The sequence below is a fragment of the Danio rerio genome, chromosome 4 (genome assembly GCF_049306965.1).
Source record: "Danio rerio strain Tuebingen ecotype United States chromosome 4, GRCz12tu, whole genome shotgun sequence".
NCBI classification, from domain to species: Eukaryota; Metazoa; Chordata; class Actinopteri; order Cypriniformes; family Danionidae; genus Danio; species Danio rerio.
In genome coordinates this window covers 41,320,452-41,335,606 of record NC_133179.1, presented here as the reverse complement: position 1 = coordinate 41,335,606, position 15,155 = coordinate 41,320,452, and the positions used below count along the sequence as shown (strand labels likewise).

The window sequence follows — 15,155 nt, the reverse complement described above, 5'->3', positions numbered from 1 at the left end:
CAAGGGAGTATGAAGTAACAATGGAGACTGAAGATGACACCAAAATTTTTATAGACAATGGATTGACAATTAAAGGAGTGAAATCTGAAGTACGGACATTACAAAACACAGACTATGTTGTTTCGTTCAAGCATCTGCCTGTTTACCTAGCTGATGAAGAAATTTTAAGCAAGCTAGAGGGATAGGGAGTTTTCCCCATATCTAAAATTAAAAGAAGATTGTATCCAGGCACAAACATAGAAGATGGAACAAGGTTTGTAAAAAACAGATTTCCAGAAGAGACGGTCTCCTTACCATACAGTACCAAAATCGAGACGGCTGAAGGGCCACAGCACTTTAGAGTCATGCACACCAATCAGGTAAAAACCTGTCAACTATGCATGAGCTCAGAAAATGTGATGAAGGAACGCCCAGAATTCAGGTGCTTCAAATGTGACGAAAGGGGACATTTCGCAAGGACCTGTACAGCTGTGTTGGGCCCGGATTGTAAATTGGCCCTAATACCTGCAGGGAGCTTGTCACACCGAGTTGGCTTTGTCCGCTTGATTGACAAACGCGTACACCTTGTTTTATCCTTGCAGGCCTAACATCGCTGGTGAAAATGCTTGTGGGGTTTCTGTAGTGTAGTGGTCATCACGTTCGCCTAACACGCGAAAGGTCCTCGGTTTGAAACCGAGCAGAAACAGTGTTCTTCTTTTGGCGAGAAAATAATAGCATCCACTGCCGCACCAGCAATGATCATCGACAGGCACCCAATCAAAAAGGCTTATCTACTTATTGTGCCTGTAGGTTTCCGTAGTGTAGTGGTTTTCACGTTCGCCTCACACGCGAAAGGTCTCCAGTTCGAAACTGGGCGGAAACAACCTCTGGCTGTCATGACAATAGTCAAATCAGGCTTCTGTTGAGTACTGACGTTCACTGAAAACATTCTTTCTGCAGAGCAGTGTGAGGCTAGAAGTTTGAATTTAACTTAGTGTTTACCTCCCCTCGCGGTGTCGCAAACTTGCGTAGAATCTGATTTCTTTTAGCTTTATGTTGTGCATGAGCAGGTGGCCAGTGCGTTTGCTGGCCCTCCACGGTGCAGACCGTACAAGACAGCTCTATAAAAAAAGTCTATAAATACTTGAAGCAGCACTGACCTATTGGTTTCCGTAGTGTAGTGTTTATCATGTTTGCATTACACGCTAAAGGTCTCCTGTTCGAAACTGGGCGGAAGCATACAATTAGCGAACACTTTTGTCCAAAGCGACATACAATAGTGGAGGTCTTCAACAAGACGAGGCAATGCATACGAAAAAGGGCTATTTATTCCAAGTAATTTGTTTGTGCTCAGAGAATTTAGTGCTGGAGTAGGAGTTTCGTTTTCTTTAGAGAGAGGGATATTCACCGGGGTTCGGGTGTACTCTGAAGAGATGGGTGTTAGCTGTCGTTTGAAGGATACCAGTGTATCCGTAATCCGAGTGGGAATGGGAAGGTGATTCTACCAGCGTAGAACATTGAATGAAAACATTGCGGAAAGTGACTTTCAGTCTCTCTGCGATGGCACCACAAGACAGTGCTCTCACCCTAACCGGAGGCTCCTGTGGCTATCACGATGGCTTTACAAGCGGAGGGTCTCCTGTTAGAAACTGGGCGGAAACGTTCAGATTTGCTTTTACGCACATTCTCCATTGGCTCTCTGCTCACTGGATGATCAACGATACAAGGTCGTGGATCTGTCAAATGTCATGACTTGACGTTGTACGAGGATTTGACGAAAAAATGCCCTGCAAACCTTAAAAATCAATGCCATCCCAGGACAATTCTTTTGATCCCCTTTCGGTGCACTTGCATTAAAGCCCGCGTGATGCGGCGCTTTGTCAGTGTTACTGTATCATTCGGACATGGTGGCAGAGAGTTAAAGACTTCAGCCTGAGCGCACTGCCGCAGGCTCGGTTTGTCAGAAGTGGGATTCGAACCCACGCCTCCAGGGGAGACTGCGACCTGAACGCCAGCTGCTGAAGGGTTGTCTATCAATATTTTACAAATGTTGAAGATGAGAGCCAATCAGAGGGATTCGCTCCAACATTGTAGCCAATCACGGTGCAGCATCTCAACATTTGCAGCCAATCGCGGACTGTAATTCTCAACATTTTCAACATTTGACCAATCAGAGTCGAGGCAATGTTAAAGCCGGGGAAGGAACTGTTCGAAGATTCACCGCTAGGTGTGTAGTCAGACAGGCTAGTCAGATGTCAATCAATTTTTCGAACTGAGCCGAAGGTACACGAAAGAAAAAACGGGGTCCTCTGGAGGCGGGTCAGAGGTCAAAAAAGTTCCTTGACCTTCAGTGATTTTCGACAAAAAGCATCATTCGACAGAGCACAGCATCGTTTTTTTTAAAGTATAGGACTTTTTTTCCGATAATGATTTCTTAAAAAAGGTAAGAAAATCTTCATAATTGCACAAATGAATGTTTTAGTGTGTTGTATTTTAAATTTGGATACTTTAATCTAAAACCGTTTAATTTCTAGGAGTAAAAATGTCTGGAAAATCTCATAAAGCCATGTCAGACTGGATTTCACGTCTGAAAAAGTTTGCCAGCACAGGAGTTTGGCCATTAAATGAGGGCAACAGGCCAGCTCCTCGACAAAAAAGTGGCATGAGATTTATCAAAGGGTGTGTATTTCGTTTACATGATATAACGTTTGTTGAAATTTGCTTAACAGAGTAACGTTAACTTGTTAGGCTTCAGTACATTCAGTACAGTATCTGTGTAAAACATGTCATACTTGTTTTTAAATAATAATAATGTGTTTTAAATTGCATATATTTTGAGATTTACATCGAATAATTTACTATAGTTTGACCGTTTATGAGAGAGATTTGAAAAGGTGGGGGAATGGATTATGTGTAGAATACAGCATGTGGTTTATAGGCCTGGAATTTTCCTTTCCAGTTCCCCTTATTCTTTTTCTTATAGAGGTAAAGTTGGTTTTATATTCGGATATTCAGACATTCTCCTTAATAATATCATTTCAGAAAAATATTCTTTGCAAATTCTAAATAGGAAAATCATATTAGCAGACAATGATTAGTGATTATAAAAGTACAGCATTGTTCACAGTGAATTAGATAGTGTTAATGTTGTTTTCAAATCATACTTGCATGCTAATTCCGATCGAATATTCAAAGTAATATGGTAAACAATATAGAGACTTCTAAATGAACGAATGTGCAAATATAAATCCAACTTTACCTCTATCTTTTTCTTTTCGTTTTTGAAGATACAAACTGTACAATTACATATTAGATAAATATTACACACATTCTAGAAACAGTGGTAAATTAATTTTCAGAGCTATTGTGTGCTTTATTAAAGGAGTCATTGAGTTGAATTTCTTGTTTAGTTCTAAAAGTTTTTTGTATTGTGTAAAATTATTAGTTACATTTATGAATCAATATGTGTTTATTATTTACTAAAATGGCTTTCCTTCTTCATGATTATATGTATTTTTGTGATTATTTTTAGCAGAGTACTGCATCTGCTGCTCCAGCACAAACGGTGCAACAACCTGCCCCTACTGTACCTGCTCAGGAGGTGATGGAGAAGAGACAACTTAGGGCCCAGCCCCTGTACTCCACCAGTGGCATCAAAGATTTCACCGGACCAACCAGGAGAGCAGCACCAGTACGTGTTGGCAGAGAGTACAGCAGGTCAGGCAGAGGCAGACATCTGTTATGCGACCCCCACTCAGACCCAAGGCACCAGCACTGACCCAGGTCATCAGGTCATATTTACACCACCAGCACCTGGAGCATCGCTGCAGATGGTACCCAACATTTAAATCCTGGCTACACCAGGGTACCAGGGTGTGCCGATGTTTCAGGGTGTACCAATGTTCCAGGCTGTGCCAATAGTCCAGGGAATCCCTATGGCCCAGGGTATCCCGATGATGCAAGGAGTGCAGATAGCCCAGGGTGTCCCAATGGTGCAGGGGATGCCACTCAGACAGCCACCACTTCAGCCAACAATGTCCAGTACCAGCTTACAGCCTGCTGCATCACCGTCCACATCTGGAGCCATTCCCAAAAGACCGTACCGGAGAACTGTTCAAGCGAACACTTGTAAAAAGTGTGGGCAGTTCAAAACAAATGCCACAGGCCATAGCCAACTCAGGGGCAGGGTGTACTGCCCACAGACTGAAACTTTAACTAAAGAAGAGTGGCTAGAGGAAATGAAAAGGACCAACCCAAAATAATGTGTTTGTTTGTTTGTTTGTGTATGTATATAGTGTAATAGTTCTTCAGTTTTTTAAATTTCACTTGCTGTTAGTTTATATTTTTATTTCACATTTTCTTTAAATAGTGTATTTATTTTGTTGACATTTTATTTAACTTATATAACATTTATGTGTGTGTGTGTGTATAGTTTTTACAGTTTATAACCATAATTCAATTTATTTTATTTCACTTGTTGTTTTTTGCACATTTTACTTTTTAATTATTTATTTTGTTTACATTTTATTTAACTTATTTATTATTTATATATGTGTGTGTATTTATAAAATGTATAACCATAGTAGTTTATTCTATTTCACTTGTTGTTGGTTTCTATTTTATTGCGCATTTTATTTAAATAGTGTATTTATTTGGTTAACATTTTATTTAACTTATTATTTATATATATGTGTGTGTGTACAGAGTGTATAAAGTTTACAACCATAATAGTTCTTCAATTTATACTATTTCACTTGTTGGTTTCTATTTTATTTCACATTTTATAAAAATAATTTATTTTGTTAACATTTTATTTAACTGTTTATTATTTATGTGTATGTCTAAAGTTTATACAGTTTATAACCATAATAGTTCTTCAATTACCTTGTTTGATTCTGTTTTATTGCACTTTTTATTTAAATAGTGTATTTATTTTGTTGACATTTTATTTAACTTTTTTATTATTTATATGTGTGTGTATGTATAATATGGAAGCCCGTTCCCGCCACTGAATGATAAAAAAATTAAGAATTTATATAAAAAAAATATATATAATACTATTTTTAAAAAAATTATAAAGTCAGAATTCTGAGTTATTAAGTCACAATTCCGAGTTATTAAGTCAGAATTCCGAGTTATTAAGTCAGAATTCTGAGTTACAAAGTCGCAATTCCGAGTTATTTAGTCAGAATTCTGAGTTACAAAGTCGCAATTCCGAGTTATTTAGTCAGAATTCCGAGTTATTAAGTCAGAATTCTGAGTTATAAAGTCGCAATTCCGCGTTATAAAGTCAGAATTCTGAGTTATAAAGTCGCAATTCCGCGTTATAAAGTCAGAATTCTGAGTTATAAAGTCGCAATTCCGAGTTATAAAGTCAGAATTCTGAGTTATAAAGTCGCAATTCCGAGTTATAAAGTCAGAATTCTGAGTTATAAAGTCGCAATTCCGAGTTATAAAGTCAGAATTCTGAGTTATAAAGTAGCAATTCCGAGTTATAAAGTCAGAATTCTGAGTTATAAAGTCAGAATTCTGAGTTATGAAGTCCCAATTATGAGTTATTAAGTCGCAATTCTGAGTTATAAAAAAATCTTTTGAATTTCGACAATTTCTCACGACATTTCATATTACGTTACGAGAGTTCCTGTCGCCAGCAGCTGAACGTTTCTGCGACGCCAAGGTATGGTCATATTTACTATTTGGCATGATAATTATTTACGATATGAAGTGTTACAGTAAATGCCGTGTTATAATAGAAGCCTTTGGCGAGTGTAAAATCCGAAAGTTTTGCGTGTGTGGTATCATAGCCTACAGGCTCATGCGGTTTCCTCGAATAGTAGTCGTGTTGCTTTTATGGACAATTCAGTAGGCTAGTTTACATTGCACCAAAAGGGAGTAAAATTAGGTTTGGATTCAAAGCTTGCTTTGTTATGTACAGTATACTAACCACAAAAGTACATGGATTTTGTTTTCTGGCTTATATACTCGGTCTAGGCTTTATATTGGCCTCTAGCCTCACTATGTTTTCCTTTTAAAACTATCATTGTAGGATGGACGAATTAATAATTTTACTAAGGGAGAGAAACATCCCTGAAACAACTATCAAACGACTGGAGGAAGACAAGGTAATACCTAAACAATTTACCACACACTTTTAAAGTCATAATTTGGAAGAAGTGGACATTTTAATGCATGTTTAATTTTAGTCACTTGCAGTTTTATTTCTTAAAGTAGTTATATACTGTTTATTTTACAATAAATAACTTAACTTAAGCTGAACACTTTGGCAAAGCTCCAGTGTTTACCTAAACACTTTCAATTATACTTCAGTTTAGTGACTGAATCTTAATATTAACCAGTTGCTTGTTGACATGCATAATACTAGCAGACTGCTTGTACTTAAAAAACATATATTAATGCCATATTTTGAATGACCATATTTTACATTCTTTTTTAAACCATTCATAGTTACTAAGAGGCATACTCAAAGAAAACAGTACTACACCATTGGGGAATATTACAGAAATTTAATACATTTATTGAAAAACAAAGTACCAAAATGTATGTAATGGCAGAAATATGAAATGAAATATGAAAATAAAAATAAATAAAATAACATGAACTTGTCATTTATAACCAGTAGATGGTAGCAGAGGTTAACTCATTTAGCTCAGTTACTGTATCGACTCCTTAGATGTTTCAATGTCTTTCTTTTGGATTTCTTATGAAAACATTAAATATAGCAAGTTTACTGTATTATAAGGAAGTACAAAGTACAAGAAGTCAGAGTGCCATTTAAATATAAATAGTGAACCCATACACCAACAATCTTTAAGGGTAATTTACTTAAATACTTTAGTATTAAATTTACTTTATTCAGCCAACTCAGATTTGTTATTATTTAGTTTTGGTACTCTAAATTTAGTTTGATTTACTTTATGCACAACTCTGAAACTGCATAGGTGGATTACACATAAACACACGCACGCACGCACACACACACACACACACACACACACACACAYATATATATATATATATATATATATATATATATATATATATATATCTAAAAACATACATACATACATACAGTACATACATATATGTATAGATATATATATATATATATATATATATATATATATATATATATATATATATATATATATATATATCTATATATATATATATATATATATATATATATATATATATATATATATATATATACGCGTGAGTGTGTGTGTGTGTCTGTATTTATTTATGTAAGTATTTATTTATTTTGCAGATTGATGTCAGTGTCCTACTGTTAATGACTGATGATCAGATGAGAAGCTATTTTCCTTCATATGGAGACAGACTGGCCGTGATGGGATTTTGTAGGAGGCAAGAAAGAGAACCAACTTGCAGGAAGTCAAAGCTGTTTGAGCGCCTCAAATCAAAACTGACCAAAAGACAAAAACCTGACAATTCACAAACAGAAACCCAAAATACTACAAAAAAACATTCTCAGCGTACTGTAAGAAAAATTGAAATGGGGTGGATGCACCATGATGGTCAGGGCTTTGTTCAAATGAGAGCAAAAAAAGGAGGGGGAACAAGGAAGTTGAGTGTTCCAAAAGAATGGAAAAGGGAAGAGCTGATTGAGGAGGCAATTCGTCTGTTTTTTCCAAATGGAAAAAATTCTCATGGGAGTATTTCTGAGTTTAAATTGGATCTAACAAATTATCAGGAAGTGTCACTAGATGCAGAATCTACAGTGGGGGAAATGTATAATGCATCCAAACTCACAATGATGAGGTTCTACTTGACAACAAAAAAGGTGGAGAGGGAAGTGGAAACAGAAAGTGAAGAGGAAATGTCAGATCAAATGGAGAACTTTCACAGTAATAACCAGGATCAAAGCCTTCCCTCTACTTCCAGTGGGATGAATGACTTCTTTCCTTCAGAGATGGATGTAATTTATGTAGATAGTCCGGTTAATGACACTGCATCTCCCTTTCATTCCACAGAGGATCATATTGCAGATGATGACCTGAATGTATCTTTTCAAAGTTCTTTAGTGACCTTGCCAGATTACTTAGATTCAAGCAATGTAGTAACAGTACTCACTGGTGACATCATTGGAATAGATGAACAAAACTTAGATGACACTTTGCCGCTGAGCCCAGAACCCATTGCTCCACAGAAAAAAATCCTTGTTGTTCATCGTGGACAAATATTTTCAGAGCTCATTGCCCATTTCTGTGATGAAACCCTTATTCATACACAGAGTGAAGTAGAAGTGAAGCTGCTGCTCCCAAATGGACAGTTTGAGATGGGTCATGATGTTGGTGGAGTGTTTAGGGATTGCCTATCAGAGTTCTGGCAGGAATTTTATGATCAGTGCACATTGGGGAACAATTTTAAAGTTCCCTTTCTTCGACATGACTTTGGCAAAGAAAAGTGGGAAAGTGTGGCCCGAATAATTTTGTTCGGCTGGAAGAAAGAGAAATATCTCCCAATAAAACTTGCACCTGTCATCCTCCAGCAAGCAATACAGGGATCTGTGAAAAGTGATCTGATTGAGAACTTTTTGAAGTATGTCTCAGAAAACGAGTGTGCTTTGTTAGAAAGCTGCAGAAAAGACTTCTGTAGTGCAGACCAGGAGGAATTGCTTGAGACCTTAGACAACTACAGTTGTCGAAGAATTCCAACAAATGAAAACTTCAAGCAAATTTTGGAAGAACTGGCTCACAAAACTCTCATTCAAGAGCCTGCTTATGTTCTTGAACAGTGGGCATGCATACTTGGACCTCTGAGGAAGGACCTTGAGGAAATTGAAGATGTGTACTGTGCATTACAACCAACAGTGAGGAAAATTGTGCAATCTCTCAAATTTCCTGAAACAATGAATGTACAGCAAAAGGACATTTCAAAGCACTTGACAACTTACTTGAGGGAGTGTGATGCAAAACGGCAGTCTCTGTTTCTTCGATTCTGTACTGGATCAGATTTGTTTATAGGCAAAGCTATAACAGTTGATTTCACAGACCTTAAAGGGTTTGAGAGAAGACCAGTGGCGCACACATGTGGCTGTTTTCTGAGGCTTTCAGTGCACTATGACAACTACCCTGATTTCAGATCTGAAATGAACAAAGTCCTTGAAAGCAACATCTGGGTCATGGACATAGTTTAGTGGATTTAGTCGGAACTGAGTTGTGGCCAGCTCCTATGCAAGCTATTGTTTTCTGTCATTCTTATTACACTTCATACAGTTAATTCACACTGTATACAGAAAGTAAATCATTCCCTTTAATTTTGCACTTACATATTGCTGGTTACATTGAATGCAGACCAACCTTTATTATTTTTGATGATTGAGTTTTTTTTTTTTTTTGATGATTGAGATTTGATTAAAAAAAAATAGGTGCAACCAAATGTTTGAGTTAAATCATTAAATTGTTAATTTCAACTGTTCAGTCAAATAGGCTTGGAACTGTCCAAATGTTTTAATGGTTCCTTTTTCATACATGTACACGCTCTACCATTATTTGACAAGTTCATAAAGTAAAACAATCACTTTAATTGTTCATTGAATGTTGCCCCTAAATAGTGAAAGTTTTCTTCATAGTTACAAACAACTGTTTACATTTAATTGTACAAGTTGCATCTACCCTGACATAAATGTCTGAATGATTATGTGTTCCTAAAGAGATAGTTCACTAAAAAAATGAAAATGTTCTCACTTTTTACTCACCCCTCAAGTGTTTACAAGCCTCTATGGATTTATTTCTTTGGTTGAACACAAAAGAAGATAGTTTGAAGAAAGCTGCAAACCTGTATCCATTGACTTCCATAAAAGAAAATACAAATACTATGAAAGTCAGTGGTTACAGGTTTTCAGCTTTCTTCAACAGAAGAAAGAAACAAGCAAGGAGTGAGGAAATTGACAAGTTCATTTTTGGGTGAACTATCCTTTTAAGTTTGTGTTTCTATACAGTTGGGTGTTGCATTATTGCAACAATACATAACAATTTTATAACATTGTTTTATTGAAATAGTTTTAATGTGGTTTGTTTTATTTTTTCTTGTACCACATTGTAATGTTAAGTACTCATACATTAAACAACACAACCTCCATATATTGTGCCATGTTTTTTTGAGAATTCAAGATGGAGTGAGTAGGCTACTACACTGAAAAAAAAAATGATTTATTGGATTTACAAAAAGTGGTTGCAAACAAATTGTTTAGGCTGAATTTAAACAAACAAATTAAGTAGAACATAACTAAATTTACTTTTTTGTTTATATTCAGCCCATATAAATTTTTGCATTTCAGCATTGCATTTTTTATTGGCCAATAAATAAATTGCTCATCAAAGTCTGCTTTAATTAAAAAAAAACTTTGAACTTTTAAAATCAATTTCACTTAAAGCTCTGTAGTGGTGCACAAAACCTGACAGCCAGTGTACCATGTTAAAATGATTACAGGTTCGTTAAGCATGTATAGGAAAAACATTGGGAATACTGTTCGAGCATTTGTTTGAAACAAAAATGTACTACTACAAAGTTGAATATTTAATAATAAAAATACTATTACAAATTCAGTTCTTTATTTCAGGTATAACACAAAATACAGACAGTTTACCATTTAAACCCTTTAGTTTATGTTTTAAATATACATCCCCTTTATATTCCTAAGGTGAAACAAATGAAAATTCTATACATTTTGAAAAATTTCAGTACTATTGCTTTACAGTTTAAACAAAATTATTTTACTTTTGAGTAACAAAATACTTCTAAAACTCACTTCCTCTGTTTCTATTGCATTCAGGTTAGGTCTAAAAGTATTAATAGAGCACCACAAAAGTGTTTGAAATCATGCAAAAATGTGCATTACTGTAGTTGGGAAAGATGTCATTTAAAAAAGTAGTCATAAAAAAGTTTTTTTTTGTGTGTGAAGTGCATCTTGATGCACTTTTATTATCTCATCTACCTAAGTTTGCTGGCCTTCTTTTGCACATGAGGATGGGATGGTCTGGAACAAATTATTCATTCCTTCTGAAAACACAAAGCAACATCACTGTGATTGTGTGTCATCATAAAGAATTATATTAGAGGTTATTTACTGTACTTTGAGCACTGTGTCTGACAGACAAGGGATCCTGAAGCGTGTATGAAAATGATGGGATGTAAACAGTTGTTCCATTATAGTATGTAGAGTAAAGGTACATTAATCCCATAACCCTAGAAGATAGGGCTGTTACTAATCAAATACAATCAGCATCAATAAAATACATCCTTCGATTGCCACAGTGGCACAGAAGATACATCAGATGTGTCATTCATTCATTAGTAACGAAGAATTCATGTTTTAAAATTATTCTTTGTTTGCTGTGAGCATTTTGCATGCTGTTTATGTGCCCCAGTACATAAAAAAGCAATGTTATTTGACATGTCTGTTAAATGCAGCTAAGTTGTAACACAACTGTGATGCAGAAAAAAATACAATTCCAGTTGTATCAATAATGGCATTGTGTTAATGTTTTGTTTATAGAATTTTTTTCATATAAAAATATGACATGTCAGTGGCAATCCCAATTTAAATATTATGCCCTTAAATTATACACTATGGCATTTAGACAACTGGCTTGTTATCAGTTTCATAATTAAAGATGTAATGACTTTTTGAGTCTGGGGCATAATGGTAACAAAATTCATTAACATATTCATGTTTAAAGCCAAATAATAATAAAGTGAAATATAAATCCTGCTCACCTGTTATCTTGATAGACAGACACAGCACAGTGAAAGTAAAGTGGGAATTGCAGAGATTTTAACCTCAGAGAGTTCTTTTGAGACTTGCATGAAAAAAGCACAATAGAAGTGTTTCAAATAATGCTCACAGATAATATTGTGTGTGTGTGTGTGTGTGTGTGTGTGTGTATGTGTGTGTGTGTATGTGTGTGTGTGTACAATACCTTTACCTTCTAGTGAAAGTTGTAGATAAGATCTCAATGGTGCATCTAGTCATCCAAGTCCAGTCCTTCAAGGATTAGTTCACGAAGCTTAAGGTAAAGGTCTGTAATTTCATAAACATCATCTGACAATGCAAGGTTATGTTCATCCATCAGTTCTACGCACAGTTGAAAGACATCCTCATCACAAGGGTAGTCTTTAACTAAACACTCCTCTTTGCAAATACTCAGCTTTGTTTGTTCAATTGGATGCAAGAAATTCTGCACTCCATATAAGCTGGGAACAGCAAACATTATTGAAGGTCGACCACTGGGAGCACGTGGATTGTGAGTTGGCCGTATCCTGTGGCAATTCCAGGCACTGACTATTTCATCAAGCTCTTCCTTTATAAAATAAAAGCAACAAAATTAAATTAATAAACACACTGTAAACTGCATATTGTAGGCTATGTAAATATTAAGTTAATCTTTAACGGCAATATTGTTTTTATGATTAAATAAACTATAGTAAACCAAATGTTACCTGTATAGAATGCTGGAAACAAAACTGGATGAGAGATTTATCAATGAAACTATCAACAAAGTGCCCATCTTCTTTTAGCTGTTCAAAATGATCCATCCAAAATTGTATGCACTGACTTCTCAAAGTGGACCACCATCGTTCAATTCTCTGGTTCCCCGTGCTTGGACCAAGCGTGACAGATTCGGCACTAGCAGTGCCTCTGAAGAATGTCTGCATATCTGCTAAATGCGTATTTTCAGTTCCATGGTCAATGCGAATTCTATGTGGAAATCCGTTATTCTCAGCAACAGCTTGTATGAAATAACCCGCAATTACTCGTGGGTCATTGTTCGTTTTGTATGCTTCAAGCCAGATCATTTTTCTGGAAAACCCATCAATGCATCCGTTTATGCATATTCCGTAAGGTTTCAACTTGTCGTACCCGTCAATATGCCAAACATAGTTTGGTCCGCGGCTGTTATACATGCGTCGCCGCAGACGACCGCGAGCGCGCAGGTCAACTCCCTGTCCATCTAACAGCCGCATCAACTGACGGACAGTTTCTCTGTCTGTAATAATGCCAGAAAGCCAACATTTCTGGTGCATCCAACGATATCCATGTTGTCGTCCCGATGTCTGTAGCTGTTGGTGTATAAAACGTGCCACGTCGGCCTCGTCTGTTTTATTGCGTCTCCGCCACAACTGATTCATACATAACGTTCTCTCAAGAGTCCGCAAACTAAACTTTATGTTGTGTGATTCCTCCAATAAAATTAAGATTTCTCTATTAGTAAAACCGCACCAAAAATAATCCTCTATAATCTTTTCCATTTAGGCTATAGCCTTCATAAGAAGGTCCAGCGATGTAACCTACTTCCATGCCATACAGATAAGACTCAGATAAGCCTTTTTTCTCTGAATTGCGAGATATAAACTCAGAATTCTGACATAATAACTCAGAATTGCGACTTAATAACTCAGAATTACGATTTTATAACTCAGAATTCTGACTTAATAACTCGGAATTGCGACTTAATTACTCAGAATTGCGACTTAATAACTCAGAATTACGACTTTATAACTCGGAATTCTGACTTTATAACTCGGAATTACGACTTTGTAACTCCGAATTCTGACTTAATAACTCGGAATTGCGACTTTATAACTCAGAATTTTGACTTTATAACTCGGAATTGCGACTTAATAACTCAGAATTCTGACTTTATAACTCGGAATTCTGACTTTATAACTCGGAATTGCGACTTTATAACTCAGAATTCTGACTTTATAACTCAGAATTCTGACTTTTAAATTTTCTTTATATTATCATTAATTTTTTTTTTATTATTAATTCTTTTTCTTTTTTTTATTCAGTGGCGGGAACGGGCTTCCATAGTATAAAGTGTATACAGGTTACAACCATAATAGTTAAATTTATTCTATTTCACTTATTGTTGGTTTCTAAATTTATTTAACATTTTATTTAATTTGTTAATTTTGTATTTATTCTGTTAATATTTAACATTTAATTTTTTTGATTTTTTATTCCATGTTCATTACTGTTTTGTTGACCATTGTTAAATAAATATTGCATTAATAAATGTCCTTGACTTTTAAGTCCACTTTGTGTCGGTTTCTGTTTGTGTTTAACATTTTATTAACATTGTTTATTTACATTGTTAATATTGTATTATTAATAACTAATTTATTATTTTTACATTTTCTACTCTATATTCATTACTGTTCTGTGGACAATTGTTGAATAAATAATGCATATATAAATAACTGACTACTTGACTTTTAATTCCATATACACTATGCACACTATATACACACATATATATACACATATACTCTATGACATTTCTATAGATCATTTGTACATCAAAATACAGAACAATAATAACCATAAGCATAACAGTGCTACAACAACTACTAAATAATGGCACATTCAAGTTAGTATGCTTTATTTTTCATGAAAGAATGTCAAAAAACACAAGAATAAAGTGCTTAGGCATATTTTATTTACCTTGGAGCATTACACATTCAAACAGTTAGTTTATTGAGTAATACTAAACCAATAACAATAAAGCGTCTTTAGCTGGATTCGAACCCCGGTCTTGGTGAGCACCTGCAATAGAAATCAATGTAACTCAAAATGCGTTGTATTGACACAGAACAGTATCACTATGCGTGACGTAAAGCAGGTGCAGGGAAGGCTTGCCCGGGAAGCTTAGAATTCGCCCTTTCCTTTCTTCGTTTTTCCCCCCACTTTTTCCCTTTTTCTCTTTCTTTCTTCCCTTCTTCCTCTTCTTTGTTGGACGATTGTTCCCCAGCTTGAACGCTGCGCCTTAGACCGCTCGGCCATGCTACCTTGTCAAGCTGCTTTTCCTGAGCACTTTTCGCACAAACTTGTTTCAAGTAGCGCAACAGTGCTGGGAAATCAATTCACTTTGGCCGTGCCTTACTGGAGCTCCTCCACAAAGAAAGAGAGCTCCTTAATACCAGCTTAGGAAGCACTCCCACCTTCCTGTCAACCACAGTTCTGTCTCTATTTGTGCACACCTCAAGGCATTTGAAGTCTACTCCAAACGGCAGCCAGCTGCGATGCATTTAAGCACCTGATTACAAGGTAACTGTTATTTCACAAACGAGTGAAATTTACTGATTCCATCACAGCAGACCCCACATTGTTGTTGTTATTATATTCAAAT

The 15,155-nt window shown here is 35.8% G+C and overlaps 1 protein-coding gene, 1 long non-coding RNA gene and 2 other non-coding genes across 4 annotated transcripts; 3 read left to right on the top strand and 1 right to left on the bottom strand.

Annotated features, from left to right (window-relative positions):
• The first annotated feature begins 612 nt into the window (after nt 1–612).
• trnav-aac (transfer RNA valine (anticodon AAC)) lies at nt 613–685 on the top strand. The gene has a single exon. It is a non-coding gene; the product is annotated as a tRNA-Val (tRNA).
• Nucleotides 686–789: 104 nt separating this feature from the next.
• On the top strand, nt 790–862 carry trnav-cac (transfer RNA valine (anticodon CAC)). Its single transcript has one exon. It is a non-coding gene; the product is annotated as a tRNA-Val (tRNA).
• Nucleotides 863–5,271: 4,409 nt separating this feature from the next.
• On the top strand, nt 5,272–10,101 carry LOC101884789 (uncharacterized). The gene is made up of 3 exons (XM_009300528.4): nt 5,272–5,656; nt 6,026–6,101; nt 7,268–10,101. The coding sequence occupies exons 2-3, from the start codon at nt 6,027–6,029 to the stop codon at nt 9,155–9,157; spliced, it is 1,965 nt and encodes a 654-aa protein (XP_009298803.1). The 5' UTR covers nt 5,272–5,656; nt 6,026; the 3' UTR covers nt 9,158–10,101.
• Nucleotides 9,359–13,701, bottom strand: LOC101884753 (uncharacterized). The gene is made up of 5 exons (XR_012402339.1): nt 12,463–13,701; nt 11,949–12,323; nt 11,740–11,822; nt 9,890–11,022; nt 9,359–9,798 (listed from the first exon to the last, which is right to left on the bottom strand). It is a non-coding gene; the product is annotated as an uncharacterized lncRNA (long non-coding RNA).
• Nucleotides 13,702–15,155: the final 1,454 nt, after the last annotated feature.

Bases quoted from the DNA above. Each gene is read 5' to 3' on its own strand.
- LOC101884789 (XM_009300528.4), top strand. From the start codon at position 6,027: ATGGACGAATTAATAATTTTACTAAGGGAGAGAAACATCCCTGAAACA. The intron at 6,102-7,267 runs GTAATACCTAAA...TTTATTTTGCAG, and splicing joins AACGACTGGAGGAAGACAAG to ATTGATGTCAGTGTCCTACT.